Raw genomic sequence first — 19,935 nt, 5'->3', positions numbered from 1 at the left:
AGGTTTTTAGAATCACATTTTAACTCGCAACTTGAACTAAAGGTGTTGATGGACCAAGCCGGGTACGGGTTAGATATGGGTGACAGGTAGTCTAGCTTGAACACCTCTACTGATAATACTTAGAGACTTCACTTTTTTATTGATCTTCAATTTTCTGGATTTCTTTTTCTGTAACCTTAATGTTGATACCCAGGGACATGTTGATGCAGGATTACATTTATTATTGGCATGGGTCTATTGCTAGCCGGTGCAGCACTGAATGATAGACATGATGAAGTAATTGTGAAAAACGGCGGCTACTACTGCTATGTTATCAAACCAGGAGTGTTTGCCACCGGAGCTGTCTTGGCTGCTGTAAGTTCCATTTTCGGAGTCTTTTATTATCAAACCCTAAACTCGAAAGAGAAGGGCACCAGCAATGTAGAGATTCCGAATCAAGGTGGCATAGTCATGGCACAACCTCAATTCCCGATCCAGAATTCTGGTTTTGTAACTGAAGATGCTTATAACAAGCGACAATTCAGTTGATCGGAAATCTTTTTCGTTGATTTTCCGGCGTGCATTAGTCTTGAAATCAATTTGGTGGTTGCGTTGGCATGGGTCAAATTGTGAAAATTAATTTTCTTTTCATTATTATTTTTTTACTGAAGGATTATTATTGGGTTTTTCGTTTCTTTTTCCTTTTTATATATATTTTTAATTATTTTTTCATGAAAATCTTCAGTGTTCGGCCTATTTTCCATATTATAAATAAATTTACAATAATAAATAATAAAAGACAAATGAAGAATAATGAATAACTAAAATGTGCTTAACAAGTTTTGGGCCTTAAAAGCCCAAATAACATTGGAAATTGGACTAATTTTTTAAAAATTTTAGTCTAATCATTATAATTGTTTGTAATTTCTGTTAAAATTTATCGACTTTGTCAATCATATGCAACGTCATATAAGAATTGAGAATAGTCTAATTAACGTGTTAAGTTGGTAAATTTTGACAGAAAATACTAACAATGTTAATAATTGGGTTAAAATTTTTAAATCTCAAAAGTAAGAGAAGTTAATTTTTAATTTTTTAAGTACAGAGACTAAATTTTAATTTTTGTCTAAGTATAGGGACTAATATCACATTTTAACCTTTTTAAAATATTGATTAGATCTATTAAAGGATGAATGAGTTTAATATCTAGCGCAAGAGAAATAGGATAAATATTAAAGCTATACATGAATTTTGATCTAATGTGTAATGCCATACATGAATTTCGATTTTGTACGATTTTATACATGAAACTTTGATTTGATTCAATTTTCACAGATCACTAACACCATTGTCAAATTAACACCATTTTACGTTCATATATTGCACACAAAAAATAATTAAATTAATTCAATATGAAAATAAATGTATTTATTTATCTAAATATGCACAGTTAAATCAAAATTAAAATTCTAAATTCATATTTTATATGTATAATTATACCAAATTCAAAGTTCATGTATTAAATTACACATTTGACCAAAGTTTATGTATAAATTTAATATTTATTAAAAAGACTATTTTAAATATTTTTTATTTCAAAAAATACGTTTTTATGTTTCTTTTATTTGAAATTAGGAAAAAGAAAACCATGCCCTTAATTTTATTTTTATTTTTTTTTAAGAAAAAATTGGGCTTAACTATTATTTTGGAGGAAAAAAAGGGATTTTATTATCCTTTAAGAAAATTTTAATAACCGGCAATTTTTAAAAAATTTCGAAAACCCTAAATTCAAATTTCAAATGCAGCCGCTCCAACGGTCAAATAATCTCTAGGGTTTTCTCCCAACGTCTCTTTCATCCTTTACAAATTACACCTTTAAAAGGCCGGCATTTCTTCCCTCCTTTCATCTAAAAAAAGAGATCTTTTTTCTCAGTAACCAAACAAGAAAAAGAAAAACAAACTATCTCCGTTTGTTTCTTTGATCTTTTGAAAAAAAATGGATTTCGATTGCCTTACAAGGAAAGAGCTTCAGTTTCTTTGCAAGAGAAACAAAATCCCAGCTAATATTACCAATGTTGCCATGGCTGATGCTCTCAAAGCTCTTGAGATTGTAAGCTCCTTTTTTTTCATCTTTTTTTTTATATTTATCATTATTCTTTGTTTTGAACTTTACCTTTTTATATATTGATCGAAGAAAAAAATTTGATAGAGTTTGAAGATCAGAGCTGGAGCTGCGTATCTTCTATTCGATTGAAAATTTTAAATCTTAAATATCTCTCATGTGAAACGATTTCGATTATTTAAGGCTTCTGCAATTCATTTAAGAGTTTATTTTTCAATGAATTTACAGTTTGGATTCTTTGATTGAATGGTTCTTTTTTCTGTTTGGTTGCCAAGAAAACAAGGCAAAAGGGAAAATCAATAGATTTGTAAGGAAAAGAACTTTTTTTTTTAGAATCCATTTGCCTACTGTTGTCTTCTTTGATAGTGAAATGGTTACCATCAGAAAATAATAATTCATTTAAATAATAACAATAATCATTTCCTTTAATTGATTCTTTTTAGAAGGCTCATTTTCTTGAATATTCCCAATTTCCTTTTTGTAATGATCTGAATAAATCGATGTAACAGGTTGAAGGACTTGAGGAGTTCAAGAATCAATCTCAATCCCCAGAAAAGACCATGAATAAAACATCACAAGAAATCCCCTCTACTATTTCCAGGACATCAACTCGGAGAAAACCTACCAAGGAAGAGCATCAAACTGCACAATCGACTGTCCGAACCCGAAAAATGACAAGAAGAACAGCTGAATTGGATGAAGAAAACAAGAACCTGAATGTGACTGAGACTCCTGCGGTGACTACTAACACCAGCAGGAGGGCTAAGAAAATTGAATCTGAAGTTAAGGATCAAAAAAAGAGTGATTTGGTTGAGACTCCAGCTTTGCAGAGTGGTAGGAGAAGGCCTGGAGTGGGATCTACAAGGAGGAAAGTTGAGGATACATTGCAGACCGGCTACGGAACAAGGCGGTCGGTGAGGTTACTGGAGAAGTGTATGGAAGGGTTGAGTTTAAAAGAGAGTGAAAAAATGGAGCCCGTGAAGGCTGATGAAATGGTGGAAAGTGAAGTTCAAAACAACAATGGCCAATCTGGTATGTTTTTCTTTGTGTTGAATGCATTTGGCATTTTGATTTTCAGGTTTTTTTATTTGTTCATCTCATGAATTTGAATATGTTTACAGAAGAGTTACCATTGGCTCGAAATTTAAGTGCATCTCTTGAAGATGAAAGGGATTTTAAAGATGATGTTGAGGAAAATAGCAAGTGTGAAAATGGAGGAAGTAATGGGACACTGATCTCCCTTGATGACAAGATTGATGAGCCTGAAGGTCCAAAGGGTATGAAAGCTATTTGTTTTTAACTCTTTTAACATTTATTGAACTATGGCAACCTATGTGCAGTTTGTTTTCTCAAGCCATCTATTTTGTTCTCTTTGAAAATGGTTGTCACACTTCAGGTTGTGATGATAATGCTGTCTTTGAAGACTCATATGAGACTGTGAGCACGCCGAATGAGGAATTGGTAGCTGATGAGACCAATGATGCTGCTGTATCTGAAGAATTGTTGGCTGATGAGACCAACGATGCTGTTGTTTCTGAAGAATTGGTGGCTGATGAGACCTATGATGCTGCTGTTTCTCAAGAATTGGCAGCTGATGGAACCAATGATGCTGCTGTTTCCGAAGATGCACCTGAAATCGAGAGCTTACCTGAGAAATCGGTAGCTGATGACACCGATGATGTTGTTTCCCATGAGGAATTGGTAGTTGATGAGCCTGAAGTACTGGTTGCAAATGCTGAGGATATATCTGAGGAAGTCTTGGATCATTCTTCACCAGTGGAGGCTGTTAGAGTAGAAGAGCATGCTAATCAAGCTCCACAAGAAATTGAAGCAGTACATGATGATCTAACCATACTTCCGAAAGCTAAAGAGTATGCCGAGGGCGAAGTATCTCAAGATGTTCCTTCAGTTCTCCCTGAAGATCATATTGATTCCTCAGCGAACAAGGGAAATGAAGCATCTAATGATGATCATGAGCTCCTTGGCGATTCAGACATCGATGTTGAGGAATGTGATGATCCAATGACTAATATGGTGGACGAAGAATCTGATGATGATGTCCTTGGCGATTCAAACATCGATGATGAATCTGTAGCTGATGAGGATCTAATGACTAATGTGGTGAATGAAGCAGCATTGGTTGATGCAAATGTAACCGAAGCCAAAACAATCCCTGTGAATTCATTCCACAATGCTTCCCAATCTGTTGTGGATGATGATTTCCAAGTGCAGGATCCAGAAGCATTGATCGATGTTGGTGTAATGCCAGAGGTTGAATTTGGAGAGACAACTGAGATTATTACAACCACCACCTCACTACCATTGCCATCACCATTGAAACCTCAACTTTCTCAACCAAGGAAATCATCAAGCAAGAAACAGACAACAATCCCGGAGGAGAACATCAACAAGGAGAACATTGATGTTGTGAAGAAGGTGAAGAAAAACAAGAACGTCATTGATGAGGGTACCATGCAGAATTTGGAAGATTTGAGCCTTAGGAAACTAATGAAGCTAACCAAGATGTTTAACAAACTAGAGATCAATGATAATATGAAGAACAAAGAAGATGATAATCTCAATAAGGTGAGGTTACTTTCACTCTTCAAGTAACATAGAAATACTTTGAAATGGTTCAGTAATAGTAATTTGGTTTTTTTTTTTTTATGAGTGCAGCAGCCATTTGGGAAGAGCAGAACAGCCTTGCAATCATTGCCACAGAATTGTATGAACAATGAAGAAGCAGAGAAGCAAAACTGAAACAAGCATGTGATAATGATGATGAAGGGATTCAAACCTTGGTTTGTTGGTCTCCATTGGGTTTTTGTTCTGTTTTTTTTTTTCTAGCAAAACTGGAAAAACAATGATGTTTTGTTTTTTTTCTTTTCCATTTTACAGTCCATTATTTTGCTAATAATGAGTCCTAAGATGTAAGAGAGACCATTTTATTTGGCTCATCAACATCATAAAGATGTTTTACTTTCATCTTTGATTTTCTCTCCAACACTTGCGTTTACAATATAATACAAGGCACTGTTACACAGTTCATTATTTTGCCTTCTCTATAATATAGTCCTCCACTTTCTTTGCAAAATCTGGGTTAATTTTTAACTGCATTCCAACCTTTTATTCCAAACTGTAAAAATCATGGGTAAAAAAAGAACTCTACAAAAACCGAGTAAATTGGTCATCTACAAAAATCAAAGCAATTTGATCCTTATCAATTTCTAAAAAAAGGACAACAATCAAGTGGGACGTCAATGTTTTTCATCAATTGGTATAATAATAAATTTATTTCTCATATTTACATATTTTATCAATTTGATCTTATTAACTTTTTAAAATTAAGGCCAAAAAGACCGATTAAAATTGACTTATTTTAATTTTAAAAAAATCAATTTATTCAAATTTGAAATTGAAAAAGGTTAGAGAAATCTTTTCACCTACAATGAACCTAACAATTAAACATGATATTAAAAATATAATGATGACATACCCATTTCACAAATCTATCACATGTTTCAAGTAGTTGAATATGGGTGAGAGACATAGTGGATTAGCATCGTCATTATCTTATTTGGTTTCCTCTTAAGCCGTCAAAAGCTAACTTGAAACATGTGATAGATTTGCTAAATGGGGTGTGTCTCCCACCTGTTATATACATTAAATTTCTTATTTATTTGTGCTCATTTTTTTCTTTTTCGGATCTTCTTTTTCTGAATTTTTATTTTTTAAAATTTGAGCATTTAAAGAGTGAATAATTAGTTTAATTAGTTCGATCATCGATTCAATTTGAAAACTCAATAAACTATCACGTGAAAAGAGATTTTATCAAACAGATTCCATAAAAATAGATTATGCCCAAACCGAGGACCATTGTAGTTATATCTAAAAAGATTAAATTTTAGCATAACTGGAACCATTAGCAACTAAAGGAAAGAGAAGTTCATATATGCTTAAAGCACGTTTTTTCCGTGTTGCGAAAATCAAATAGAAGGTAAATCTTTGGATATAATCATTATTTGAGGGATTTGAAGGTAAATCTTTGGATATAATCATTATTTGAGGGTTAGCTCCAAGGGGTTTTAGATGGCTTGGCTCTCCTACAAAAGCAGGGCTTGGATAGAGTATTGATCCAAGCTGATAATTTAAAAGTAGCCAAAACCATTCAACATAGTTGAATTGTAGGTTCACTAGCTAAAATGGCAACTGATAAGGATCATAACCTTCAAAGATCGAAACATTCAAATTTTCTAGGAAATAGATCGTAACGTTCGAATTTTCTTGAAACTTTTGAAGTCTAACACAGATAGAAATGCTTTCGTTTTATATTAGCTCAATGTAATGTGGTGTTTATTTCTTCACCAAAAAGAAAAGCACGTCTTTTCCCCAATTTAAAAAATGGAAAAATATTATAAGTAAAGTTAAATATTGTATTAAAAAAACCCCATAAATTGAAAACACTGCTAATATTAAGCTAATAATGCACCTTTTAGTTCACTACTAAAAATTCATTCACCAAAACAGTAAAATATGTGGATTGATCCATCAAAGCAGTTCCAACTAGTTTGGCATCCCAAAAACCAAGGTTTTTTTTGCAAGTAATGAGAGATGAACCAATATCCCGAAGGCCACATTGTAAAAGTTCGACCTCCGGTTCGGTCCAACCGGCTAATTTTTGCATATGCATAAGTCTTAAAGGTTGCTTGGTAGAAAAGGCAAACAAAAAAACAGGCGTAGTAAAAGAAAATTACAATGAATATTACATAACATTGGGGAGTGGTTTTAAGGCAAATTGATTACAAAAGTAAAAGGAGTTTTTTTTTTTTGTATCTACATTAATAATATTCACCTAGAAGGTAACTCTGTTGGTTGTTTAACAGTTAATGAAGGATTAGATGAATTTGATGGATTATGGGATCCATTATCTTGAGAGGGTTCGATTACGTGAACTGCTCCATCACTCATCCCGAGAGCAATCTGGTTTGGTTCCGATGGGTGAGCTGCTATGACCACGGCATAGGCTGCACCGTTGCTGCCACTGCAGAAAGTTCGTTTTTTTGTCAATGTTTGATGTTAAAACAGTTGTACGTAAAACTACTATAAGTTACGAACACCTACTATATATGCTACCTGACGGATAACGAAGGTATGTAAGCCGAAGGTGCTATTCGACATCTGAGTCTCAAGTTATCGGAATCAAAAACTCCAATGGCGCCGTCACAAAAACCGGCATAAACCAGTGAGCCATCGCAAGAATATATTGCACTCGAAATGGGAGCATTTAATGACTCTTTTGGAGAACACTGCAAAAATGAAGATCAGCTGTTTATAAAATCATACGATCGAAACAGGTATTGAAAATGAATAAAAACAATATATTGAAAATGAATAAAAACAATATATATGATTTTTCATGCATAGACAACGCTAAAAACTCGTCCAAATAAAAACTGGAAACATTCAACGAGCAAATAAAAACTTGCAGGAAAAATCTGCTACTGTTTTTCCAAAGAGCAAAGATCACGGTAAAAGTACCATGAAAGCCCGAGCCAAGATTGCATTTTGCCCCCTCTACTCAGAAAATAGACAAATTAGTCCATGTACGTTAAATCAAAGAGCAACCTTTCTATTAAAAATTTCATCTACTTGTACTGTTGAAAACTGACGTGGTTAATGAAATAACCAGACAATGACATGTGACATGCCACGCGTACCTCATGCTAACATACAGGGACCAATTTTTAATAGTAGTTTTAAATGAGATTTTTAACAGAAAGATCAGTTTGCTCTTTGATCTAACAGAGATTAATTTGCCCATTTTAGAGGGGGCAAAATGCAACCCGACTCTTAGTATAGAGGCCTCTATGGTAATTTTACCCAAAGACCACAACTCAAGTTCGGAACTTCAGACCAGATAGATCCCGATAATAGTAATAACTGATGTTTTTGTTACCTTATTCCCACATTAGTCATGTTCTTGTAAAAGAGTTCCCCAAAGAAATATGATGAACTACAATACAAGGAAAATAATGCGAGGTAAACAACTTACTGAGCGTAAACATTCGAGCTTGCTGTCATAAATGGCTATTTGGCTCTCGTGGACAACCAATAGATGAGTTTGGTCATTGTGAAACTGGACTTTGGTTTCTCCTGCTAGCGGAGATTGACGACCAGCCGGAGCTTGTATGAACCTCGATTTTTTTTTCTCCCATCCATCTATGCTCCAAACACATAACTGCAAGCGAAATGAAGTCATTAAACAGTTAAATTATGTATAAGAAAACTGTAAAATTGACGGTTGTTCCATGTTACTCGAACTTGGGGTGAATCTTGGCTATGGGTATGTCCCATGCTACCCAATACGTTGAACATGGCTTTCAGACACGGCATTATACAATATTCATTCAATCAATGACTAACCTGTGCATCAGCCCCTGAAGACACCAGAGAATTCAAAGTTTGTGAAAAGGCAAGTCCGGTTATCCGATTTTGGTGGCCCTTGAGTTTGGTTTTGACCTGCAAAAAACAACAGCAGAACGTCAGACCAGAAGCTGAATGTTATTAGGGAAATGATACAATAAGCTTTTGGCTTTCTGTGAAATATTTTAGCTTCAGCACCGTTGTTGCAACAACCATGAGGACGTGGTTCAAGCACACTTAACCACGTATTATCCTTCGATTTAAGGGTTTGGGGGTTATGAATAGTAGGACTTGTATAAAAAAAATGCTAAAAAGGATTTGATAAATGCAACAAATTAGCATTTTCCTACTCCAACAAAATTGTCCTAACCAAATATAAATCGAGAAGTTTCTATATAATTATGTTTCACCTCATCGACTCGAACATTGTAAATTTGAATTGTGGAGTCTTCCATGCCAATCGCGATAATATTATTGTCTTGTGGATGAAATGCCAAGAACGTGGCTTCAGGAGGAGGGGACATAAAGGTGGTCATCACCTGTAAAGAATTAACCCGTTGTGTAAGCAATGTCAAAAACTTCAATCAACATATAACAGGAAACAAGTGAAAACTGCATTCGTAGACCTTGAATGTCATCATGTTGAACAAAGAAACCTTCCCTCCCGAGGCGGACATAACATAAGAATCATTTTTAGATAATGCAATGCACGCAGCAGATTCTTCAGCTGGTTTAGTCTCGTTTATATCATTTGTCATAGGAGTGCCACTAGGTGGCTGCCACAATTGCGGTGCAACATATGCAGTAGCCTTCAAGGTTTAGAGATGAAAGAAATATTAGAAAATATATGCTAATAACTAAGAAATACAGCTTTTCTTATTTTAAGACACAAGACACACCTTGCCTAAGGGACTCCTTTCACTACGCTGCCATTTCCAAAGCTTGTGAACTGCATTCGATGCAAGGGCCAAAAGAGCAAGACCAGAGTTGGTATATAACAGCCTCACAACCTGCAATCAAAGATTGGTAACCCTCGATTACGGGAATATAGAAACCTAGAAGTTGGATAAAATATATAGAACAATTACGTTTGTGAATACATGAAGATATACACATGTAAAACTTATGCCTAATGTACTAAAATCCGAGAACTAATCACATTCTTCTAAGTACCTACCTTTCCTGCTGTTATGGCATCAGATAATCGTAGGACTTTCAGGTGAGAGGGATCAATAATGTCAGGAATTCGCCAGCCCTTTATCTTGTCTGCATCATCGGAAATTCGTGGCTTAACATCAACAAGCCGGCTGTTTTCCATTGTACCCTGTGAATGACACCCAAATGAAATTAGGAACCCCGGTAAGACCGAAGATAAAACGCAACTGAAACAGCAGGTTGAACTTACAAGACTGCTAATGGATACAGCAGTTGGGACTCTATCAGGGCGTTCAAGGGATGGTGGAATGGCAGCATTTCCCACAGGACCAAGTGCGTTAATGATCAATGGCTGCGCAAAAAAAGTGTATGAATTTACATAGCATTGCGAAACCTGAGGAATAATTAAAACCGAAGCAGAAAACTACCTTAGAATTGACAGGTTCAGAAGGGCCTCGACTTTTATCAACGCCCCTACTCTCCAACATTCGTATCAAGCGTGAACCATCACTGTTAGCCAAGATTTTGATACCATTATCACTAGTTGTAACAGCCAACAACGACCCTTCCTTGTTGAACCTTAGTCTTGGACTGGCCTGTAAAAGGATAAAAATGGATTATTACAAGCAACTTAAACCTACTTGTGGGGAAAAAAAACTGTAACAATACTAACAGGCAACCCGCCGTCTGCGTCAACAGCTGTCAACATGGCAGTATTATCCATGTCCCAAAACTTAATTTGGAATTCATCGCCGGCTGCTAAGAACCTGTTCCTTGTTGTGTCGAACTGGACAACACCTAATGAACGCTTCCTAAAACCAGAATATGTTCTTTTGATTGCTCCTTCACTCTCATTCCACTCGACTAAATGGGATTCACCGTCTTTACTTGTTCCACAAGAGAAAAGCCTACGGGAATAAATCCGAGTTTTTGCTCATATGTATATCAAGCTTGAACATAAATAACATCGAAATAAGCCTTAAAACAAGATCAGACACCATCTAAAATGAACTATTTTTCAGGGTCAGATGAACCAAGGGAAAATAAACTACAATCTTCTTAATTTGAAATAGTTCAGATTCATCTAAAATACGAATAATGCAATGGTTAATTATGAACATGTATACGTGGAAACATGCCAAGACTTCCAAATAAATATGTGTATATTTATATATGAAAGAGCCATCTCTCCAAAAAATTAACATTTTTACCTAGTTCCATCAGCGCTATAAGCCATTGTCGTACACCAAAGTCCGGGAGCATCATAGTCCACTCTAGACCCCAAGCAATCATATAACCAAGCTTTAATCTTCCCATCAATGGCAGTGGAGAAAATAAACTGCTCATAGAGAACCAGTTTGTAAACTATGAGGATGGAAATGAAATTTACAGGCCAAAATTCTGCGGAACAACCATGAACGAATAGCAGAAGCAGAAACAAAGAGTAGAATGGTAATAGTAATTTCTAATTGAGATTTACCTGAATATTTTCCTTATAATGAGGGCAAACAGAATATACAGGAGCTTCATGGCCTTCAAAAATATGAAGTCTACGTCCACCTACAGTATCCCATACCTGCCAAACACAAAACATTTCAATATCAATAAACACATTCTATTCAACCTACAAATATTAAATAGGGTCAAAAGTTAATACCTTGATCGTCTTATCGTCACCACAAGTAATGATACAAAATTGCTTGTTGGGATAAGCAAATGCTATGTCGTTAACACCTCCAACATGAGCATCAATCTAAAAGATATAATAAGCTGTTCATGACCTTCTTCTTTGTGAATTCCAATATATATTGTTACATGTGATAGGCTTACCTCCAAATGCGATCTTAATTCTCCAGTTGAATTACACTGATATATCTGGACTATATGTTTTGAAAATGCAACACCTATAGAAAAAGCAATACTTGATTCGAGAACATATAAAAGCAATTTCGAGGAAGGGGAGACAGGGAGATCAAACAGTATTCAAGTTTCAAGCAAAGCTTACCAAGCATAAGTCCATCAGGTGCCCAAACACATCGGTTGACTGATATCACAGCGTCGTTCAATAGAGCTGTCTGGAGTAGAATAAAGACAGAAAGATCAATGTTAGGTCAAAGGTTACTGATATCAGATCATCATTCAAGTTCCAAGCGTATCTTTGTCTGTGTTTTACATGGTAGGAAGGTATAATTGGTAAGAATTGACAAAGAATGATGAATTGGTAAAACCAGAGGAAATTGTAGAGTACCTGCAAAGGCATGGAAGCAGCTGAGATATCCCAAACTTTAAACAGTTTATGGGCCAATCTTTCCCGAGATCCTACTTCCCAAAGGCTGATGTCACCAACATTCGTGCCAACTAAAATAAAAAGTAAATCCATCAACACGTGCTAAAATTTTTAGAAGTTCATAGCAAAGTGACATGAAGAAGAAAAAATATATATTTACCTAGGAGAATAGTTTGTTGATGAGGATGAAAGTCCATGCTCATGACATTAGACCCTTGATTAAGAGCACGCACAACGGTTTTTGGAATGTCATCTTGTGAGTACACATTGGGAGTATGTGCGATACCAGAAAAGGATACCTGCAGAAGCCATTGTATTTAGATGAGTAAAAAAAACTGAGGAAACCCGGGAAATTGCACAATATATCTGTACCTCGTCAGGTTGGCCAGTACGAATGCGCTTCATCAAATGATCTGAATCGGCTGACTGATAATCCATTCCTGGCATACCAGATGGTGTCCTCGGATGCTTAAGAAATGCAGCTGAACCATCAAGGCAAAAAATAGTCAAATAATGCAAGTTTGCCGAAACATTATTATACAAAGACACCAAAAACCAATTGCATTGTTCCTACCTGCATTAGAAGGCTGGACAAGACCAGGAGGACCTGCCGCCACAGCAGCCGCATGAGGTAAAGAAGGATTACCACTTGAGATCCACCCCGCAATAGCACCAGAAGATGGGGAAACGACAGGCTGAAATGGCTGCACATCGGAGTTATCCAAGAATTTTTTTTAAGAATGATGTATATATTTTGTATGAGAAAAAATAATGCAAAATACTTACAACATGAGCACCGATGGGAGGGAATGTCCCAGCCTTGGGAATTGGTCCGACAAGAGGACTGCTAGTTGGTGGAGGAGGACGAGCACCATTAGTAGAGGGAGAACAAGAATGATCCATAAAAAGAGTTTTAATGTCAGGGTTTGGACGAGGATTCTTGCATAGCTGATGCTGCCAATTCAGACTGAAAAATTCAACAGAGAAAAATGAGCTCACAGAGACCGTACCAATCTAGAGTCAATTGTATCAATTGTTCTATGTACCATTTCTACAAGTATCAAGGTATTAACACGGAAACACTCAAAACGACCATAGAATAAGTAAAAGTCACCTCTGGTTTATTAAGGTCCTTAGTCGTGAACTTTTAAAAGCTGGGAATGCAAGCTTATCGCGGAATAAGGGATTTGCTTCAATCAGCTTCTTAAGCTCTACAAGCATGATATTCCGAGCAGATTTCGTGTCACCATATTTTGAAAGCTGCTCATTTTGTCTGATAACAGAATACAAACAGAAAATTTAGCATAATTCAATCAAGTAGCAATTAAGAACAAAGGAATGCAAGAGTACACACCTAAAGTTATCAAGAGTAAGCAACTGCGTAATCTCTTTAAAAAGTTCCTCGTTAAAGGATGCAAAAACCTTCAGATCCTTTACAAGAATTTCAACAGCCTTTGCTCGATCCTGCCTGGTAGAAGATAATGCATAGATTAATCCAACCATACAAAAGAAATATGACCCTTTACATTATCTTTGACACCATTCACTTCAGAAATTATAAGTGGAAACACATAGTTTGTGAATCCTAAACATCAACAAACAAGAGATTAACAGCAATACAATAAGTGCTCACCTGTCGAGTGCTTCCAAATACTTCTGCTTTCTAATTTCAAAGAAAATCTTCATCGAGTAACGGTTATCTTCAACCTTAGTGAACCCACATAGATAACGCTCGACTTCATCCCATTCACCAGCCTGGACTTGATCTTCAAAATGTTTCATATTGAAGAAAAAACCGGACTCTTGTTCTAACCTATAATTCAAGCAAACCATGCAAAACAAGACATTAAACAAGGACTCGAAATCTGGTCAAAGTCAATGAACTAAAAAACCTACCACAAAAGGGTACCAATGCTTTTTCAGCTACTAACAAAGCACATTTCTATATTGCTAATCAAAATATCCATGATTTCTCACCATTTGCAACACAAAAAAAAAAAAGCATTAACTACAAGTCTACAAGGTTTTTAACAAATCACATAACATGATCTAAAAAAAACACTCTTAGGGCATAATCTTCTAACCTATCTCAAAAGCCAAAAAAAAAACAAAGAAAATTAACATGAATCAATATAGCAAAAGAAATAATCAACTTACTTATGAACAGTTTCCTTGAATTTTTCCTCATCAAGGAACTGTAATATCAAAAAGACCAGCTCCCTACTTAAGGAAGACATTGTCCCGGGTACTCCTAATCGCTCCAGCTCAAATATTAATGGTGAACCAAGAAATTAATTTTTTAAAACTAACCCAAAAAACCACCACACCAAACAAAAAAAAACCCTAACAATTCATAAAGACCCTAACAAAATACCCAGAAATGGCATTCCTTTAACTGCCTTCAAAATCACTCATTAAACACTCTAATTTCACTTTTCCCAACTAACAAGCTGCAAATCAAAATACCAAAACCCTTTCTGGCCAAAACAACAAAAACCCAAATTATTAAAACAATAAATAAGCAAAAAGAGCCCTTTAAAAAAACCCCCCTTTTTTTCAACCTTTCACATAAACCCTAATTTCATTTCACCTTAAATAAAAGATCCAACAAAGTGTGAGAGAGTTAACTAAAGCTTGAACTTCAGTCACAACAACACCAAAAGTCTGAAACTTCTAAGCTTTACTAGAGAAAAAAAAATTAAAAAGAGTAAAGTTTTGGCCTTTGCTGTAGCACCATGAAAGAGCAAGGAGAGTAAAAAAAACTAAAAACAGGGTTAGGGTTCTTTTTTCCTTGTTTTTTTTCTACAACAACCTTAACTTTTGTCTGAAAAAAAAAATTTAAAAAGGGGAAAACTCAAACTTTGATTCTCTTTCTCTGTCTGTACCTTTTTGTTTGTAAGATTAGGACAAAGCTCTGTTGGACTTTTTCTTTCTTTCTTTTTTTCTTTTTATGTTCTCATACAAATACAAAATTGTCCGATTAAGTGGTATGACAGTTGGATGCTCTGTCAAATAATAGCAATGCTAGAATCTATAGAGTTTCAATGGTGAAAAAAAGTGTTAAATTTGTGAAAAAAATAAAAAGAAATGGTGTTGGTGTTGGTGTTGGTGTTGGTGTTGGTGTTGGTGTAGGCTGCTATACATAGAAATAATTATATATTATATATAATATTATAAAAATACATAAATAAATACTAGATTTTATTTAAAATACATATTAATAAATGATTACTAGTGATGTGGTGAGAGTTTTAATATGAATTTGTTGATCTTATATTCGATTTTTAAATAATATTTTTTATTTTTTTATTTAAAATTTATATAAAAATATGAAGATATTATAATAATATTAATTATCCTTTAAAATAATAATATTTTAATAATTTCATGATTGAATTTATTCGAGTTAACTCATGACATCAACAATTTCTTTATATATAATATAAATATTAAATTTAAACTTAAAACGCTATAAATTTTAGTGCTTTCACTTTATTCTTTTAATTAAGATTTTTATTTAGTTTTTATATAAATTTTTATATGTTTTTTATGGAATGATATAATTTGAATTATTAATTTATAAAAATTATTAAATATAAAACAGATCTAGTGGGGTGGGGTGTAGCTGCCCCTTTATTAAAGTGTCACAATAATTGTCTCTTTCACTCCCTATGTTTTCAACCTTTAATTTTAAAGAAAATGAAGTTCAAGTGTCCAACACTTTTGAATAAAATAATAGTATGATCCATCCAAAATAATAAATTCTAAATTAAGATTTTATGACTTTTTTTATCATTCTACTTTGGTTGAAATTTATATTTTATAATTTATAATGTCTTTTATTTTAGTTTAATTATAATTTTTTTTAAAACATGTTATTTGAATAGAGAATCAGCTATAAAGTAGAGTTGCTTAACCACGTCCGCTTAAAATTTGGAGGGTCTGAGTAAAAATATAAACTTGAAAAATAGATTTTATCAAAAAAATAATATCCGTCTAGAAAATGGGCTGAGCCTCAAATAAGGTTTTTGCCAGGGCCCATCTTGACTTAAATTTTTAATAATAAAAAATTTGTTATTTTTGCTGTTGTTTTCTCACTTTCTACCACTATTTTATTATTATTTCACTATTATACTGCTACTATTTTTTTTAATGTTTAGATATTGTATAACACTTTTTTTTGTTAATTTTGTTTTATTGTATAACATTTACTTGTTAAGTTGTACTTATCTTAGTGCTATTTAAGTATAAAGACTTTTTTAATTTAATTTCAATTTATCGGGAAACATTTATTTTAATATTTTTAAAATTTTGTATACATAAAATAAAATTTAAAAAAATAATACTAGTCGAACTGAGTCCGAACCTAAAATTTTGTTAAGGCCCAGATTGAACCGACCTAGCCCAGCCCAAGCCATGGACAACTCTATTTTCAAACCTACTTCAACGTACTTAGTCCATGAACAAAAATTATTTAAAATTATTGCACGTATACAAGTGAAAAATAATAATAAATATTAGATTTTATCACACAATGTGTAAAATGTTTCCTTTCAAATTTTATTTAATAATAAATATAAGTTAAGTGGTAATAAATTTATATTTTAATGTTATTAAACATGTGTTCTATTATTGGACTTGTATTTTAATTATTTTATTTAAAAATTATATAAAAGTAAGACAAAATCATTATACTAATAATTATAATTTAAAATAAAAGGTATTTTTATAATTTCATAACTAAATTTGTGACCCGATTAAGGGTGATAACAACTCAGTAAAACGTTTAAATTTTAGTATTAGATATTTTATAATAATAATAAAATATATAAAAACAAATAAGGCATAAGTTGAAATGGTAAAATAAAAATTTTAAAACCCATAATGTTTTATGTTTCAAACTCTATTGCATGCATAGCTTTTTGTTTGTTTTTTTTTAATATAAACTAATAATAATATCCTCAAAATAACATAATTTACTTCGTAAAATGATAATATTATTGTTCTTGCCTAACTAAATTAATGTTCCGTTAACTCCTGACACAACTCAATTAAAAGTTTAAGATACAATTTAGATAGTTGGATGAGGCCTTGCTTTTAATGGCAAAGTCGAGGCTTTGGTAACTCTATGATCTCAAATTCAAACCCAGAATATGTAAATTACATGTAAGTGAGCTTTATTTAGATTTATTATAATTTGGGATACAATTATCAATCGTGATTGTATTTGTATTTATAACTTCTTCAAATATATATATAGGTATACGGCCACCCACCTACAGTCGAGACACTCCAGTCTTTTTAAACCAAACTCTTAAAACAACTGATCATGATATGTTGGCTTTTAATAAAATACAGGAGACAAAATCTATGTGAGGATACATTCGATTATTGGAGGACCAATTAACTTTCAAACGGACGACATTTTTAAAAAATCATTGGAAAAATGGACCCACTTAACAAATATTTAAACCAAAATTCTTAATTTTGAGTACTATAAATTCTCATTAATTATTTCCTATTAATATACACATTCTTTTGATATATATATATATTCATTTAAAATTTTCATACAATAATAGTAATAATAATTATGGTTTCTATATATTTAAACTTATGTTTTGTTTTATATTCCCACTTTGAGACATTCAATGAACTTTTATTGACCAAGTGTACAAAAACTTTCCTTTTCCTCGTAACAAAATAAATAACGGGGATGGATGATGCCCCCCCCCAAAAAAAACTTTTATTACATTTTAGTACTCGAATTGATACTTTATTTAAGAGACGTTAAATTTTTTATCGTTCAATGTAACGAATATTAGTAAATAAAAATTTATTAATAATAAATAAAATGTTAAGGCATGATATCAAATTTAACTCTTGATTTTTTTTTTCAGTTTGACCATTATTTTTATTTTTAGTTAAATTTGGACTCGATCTTTTGAAAATAGTCAAATTTGACCCTTAACATTTCAAAATAGTGAGATTGTTGATTTTATATAAAAATACAAACTAAAATGTTAAATTTTTAAACATGATAGCCTGCATGACAATATACATGTACTTCATGCTAATTTTTTTAGAATTTTTATGATTTTTTATTTTTTACTTTTTTAATATATTATGTTTTTAAATCACTCATTGATGTGATATAGAGAAAAATAATAACATATTAGCATGAAGTACGCGTGGACTGTTACACGGATTGCCACGTCAACATTGTTTGAAATTTAAAGTTTTAATCAACGTTTTCATTTAAACTTTAGTTTTGGTTAAAATTTCACATTTCTTTAACTCTATTATCTATGAGGCAAAATTTTCCATAAAATTATGTGTAAATTCTTTACATAACACTTTATTAAGTTAAAAAAGAAACAAATAAATTTAAATTATTTCCACCTAGCTAAAAGAAAAAAAATAGGGGGAAATATGAAACCATTTTTCTAAGTGTGTTTATCTTTTTTAATCTATGTGAAAATAATTTAAATATATTTCATTGTTTTTCAGCCTATTAAAATGTCATGTCAATAATTTATGCATAGCTTAATGAAAAACTGTGCCACATAAATAACGGGTAAGTGAAATGTGAAAATTGAATAAAAATTAAAGCTCAATGTATACAAATGCACCAAATCAAAACTAATTATAATATTACAATTTGTATTAAAATTTGTGTATAATTTTAATATTTATCCCTATTGTTATGATAATTAACTTGCGGAAGGTACTGGGATAAACTATGGTGGTGATTCACGCTCTATATGATGTAGAAAGCTACTACAAAGGGTTATGGTGATGCTTTAACAAAGTGATAATTAATGATTGATCTCTTGTGTTGTGTATTATGTCCCCTTCGATCTTAGAAAATGAGTATTTATAGGAAGAAAGGGTTTAGATTGTGTGTCTTATACAATGATTGTCTCCTTGAAAGATTGTGATTTAGACTCAAACTAGTGCATGGCTTGAATGCAACCCGACGTAAGATTGGTGTAAGCTTGAGAAGTTGAGAGCATTAATAAAATTGAATCTGATGTAACTATTATCCTCGATAATAATGTGATGTTGCCCTTTGTGGTGTCATGGTGATGCTCTATGTGTGGCATGAGGTGTCTAGATGTGGGATATAAGAAATATATTCTCTCAAGTAACGTATTTTTATTTTTTATTTTTTATTTATTTTAAAGATATTGTATTTTTCCCTAGAGTTTTACTAATCATTTTTTAAATTTAAGTTTAAATTTATATCTCCTATGATATTAACCATTTATTTTAATACATATGTAATAGTTAAACTTCTTATTTTTGTTAGTACTCTAAATATTCAAAACAAAGGTCTAATGGCCCTTAATTTCCTCTTCAATCCCTTATAGCAGACAGATGATGGGTATTTATATACTCGATGCTAATTTTAATTGTCAGGTTATTTGTCCAAATATTAGACTCAATAAATAGGTTTGGACAAAATTTTAATCTCATTCTTCATTCGAATTGGGCCTTAAAATAAATTTTTTAGCTTAAGCATAATCGACTTGGTTGAATACTTTTTTAATATATTATAAATTTATTATAATGGATGTGGCATTTATTTAAATATTTCATTATAATGAGATCCCGTGAGATTTTTTTAATTCAACGGTTGAAATGAAAAGAGAGAAGAAAAAACATCAATTCACCGTCAAGCATGCTAGTGAGATTTGCATTAAGAAACGTGAATTTATCTTTTAACAATTCAACATGTTTCAACACTAAATGAGATAAATTGGTTTTCAAAGAAAAACAATGTATTCGGTAACCGATTTAACAAATTTCAGGCCACCAACACAATTCTTTAGTTTCTAGCATTGTTTGATCAAACGACTACAATCTCCTAATTTCCGTCTTTTTAACCATGATCGTTGGTTTAAAAGCATCTCACAGGATCTCACAATAATAAGATCTCACCTAAAATGTTATATAGATGAACATG

At 32.7% G+C, this 19,935-nt stretch overlaps 3 protein-coding genes across 5 annotated transcripts; 2 read left to right on the top strand and 1 right to left on the bottom strand.

Moving 5' to 3' along the window:
* Nucleotides 1-607, top strand: LOC121219981 (uncharacterized). Its single transcript, XM_041098917.1, has 2 exons — nucleotides 1-86; nucleotides 210-607. The coding sequence occupies exons 1-2, from the start codon at nucleotides 49-51 to the stop codon at nucleotides 526-528; spliced, it is 357 nt and encodes a 118-aa protein (XP_040954851.1). The 5' UTR covers nucleotides 1-48; the 3' UTR covers nucleotides 529-607.
* Nucleotides 608-1,873: 1,266 nt separating this feature from the next.
* LOC107909068 (uncharacterized) lies at nucleotides 1,874-5,149 on the top strand. 2 transcript variants are annotated; one of them, XM_016836448.2, is made up of 5 exons: nucleotides 1,874-2,089; nucleotides 2,611-3,133; nucleotides 3,223-3,378; nucleotides 3,498-4,687; nucleotides 4,781-5,149. In XM_016836448.2, the coding sequence occupies exons 1-5, from the start codon at nucleotides 1,976-1,978 to the stop codon at nucleotides 4,859-4,861; spliced, it is 2,064 nt and encodes a 687-aa protein (XP_016691937.1). In that variant the 5' UTR covers nucleotides 1,874-1,975; the 3' UTR covers nucleotides 4,862-5,149. The 2 variants fall into 2 exon arrangements, with proteins under 2 accessions (XP_016691937.1, XP_016691936.1); XM_016836447.2 differs by having other exon boundaries at nucleotides 1,875-2,089; nucleotides 4,778-5,149.
* Nucleotides 5,150-6,841: 1,692 nt separating this feature from the next.
* LOC107909067 (protein TOPLESS-RELATED PROTEIN 2) lies at nucleotides 6,842-15,046 on the bottom strand. 2 transcript variants are annotated; one of them, XM_041098916.1, is made up of 25 exons: nucleotides 14,852-15,046; nucleotides 13,600-13,779; nucleotides 13,321-13,434; nucleotides 13,081-13,239; nucleotides 12,753-12,933; nucleotides 12,541-12,670; nucleotides 12,339-12,448; nucleotides 12,127-12,265; nucleotides 11,928-12,037; nucleotides 11,685-11,754; nucleotides 11,510-11,583; nucleotides 11,337-11,432; nucleotides 11,160-11,255; nucleotides 10,891-11,018; nucleotides 10,353-10,587; nucleotides 10,108-10,275; nucleotides 9,930-10,031; nucleotides 9,702-9,848; nucleotides 9,424-9,534; nucleotides 9,151-9,333; nucleotides 8,935-9,063; nucleotides 8,525-8,620; nucleotides 8,154-8,339; nucleotides 7,235-7,407; nucleotides 6,842-7,142 (listed from the first exon to the last, which is right to left on the bottom strand). In XM_041098916.1, the coding sequence occupies exons 2-25, from the start codon at nucleotides 13,746-13,748 to the stop codon at nucleotides 6,950-6,952; spliced, it is 3,279 nt and encodes a 1,092-aa protein (XP_040954850.1). In that variant the 5' UTR covers nucleotides 13,749-13,779; nucleotides 14,852-15,046; the 3' UTR covers nucleotides 6,842-6,949. The 2 variants fall into 2 exon arrangements, with proteins under 2 accessions (XP_040954850.1, XP_016691935.1); XM_016836446.2 differs by having other exon boundaries at nucleotides 14,124-14,882.
* Nucleotides 15,047-19,935: the final 4,889 nt, after the last annotated feature.

The sequence above is a fragment of the Gossypium hirsutum genome, chromosome D08 (assembly GCF_007990345.1).
Source record: "Gossypium hirsutum isolate 1008001.06 chromosome D08, Gossypium_hirsutum_v2.1, whole genome shotgun sequence".
NCBI classification, from domain to species: domain Eukaryota; kingdom Viridiplantae; phylum Streptophyta; class Magnoliopsida; order Malvales; family Malvaceae; genus Gossypium; species Gossypium hirsutum.
The sequence above is the reverse complement of the archived record's forward strand: the minus strand, read 5'-3'. Positions and strand labels throughout refer to the sequence as shown.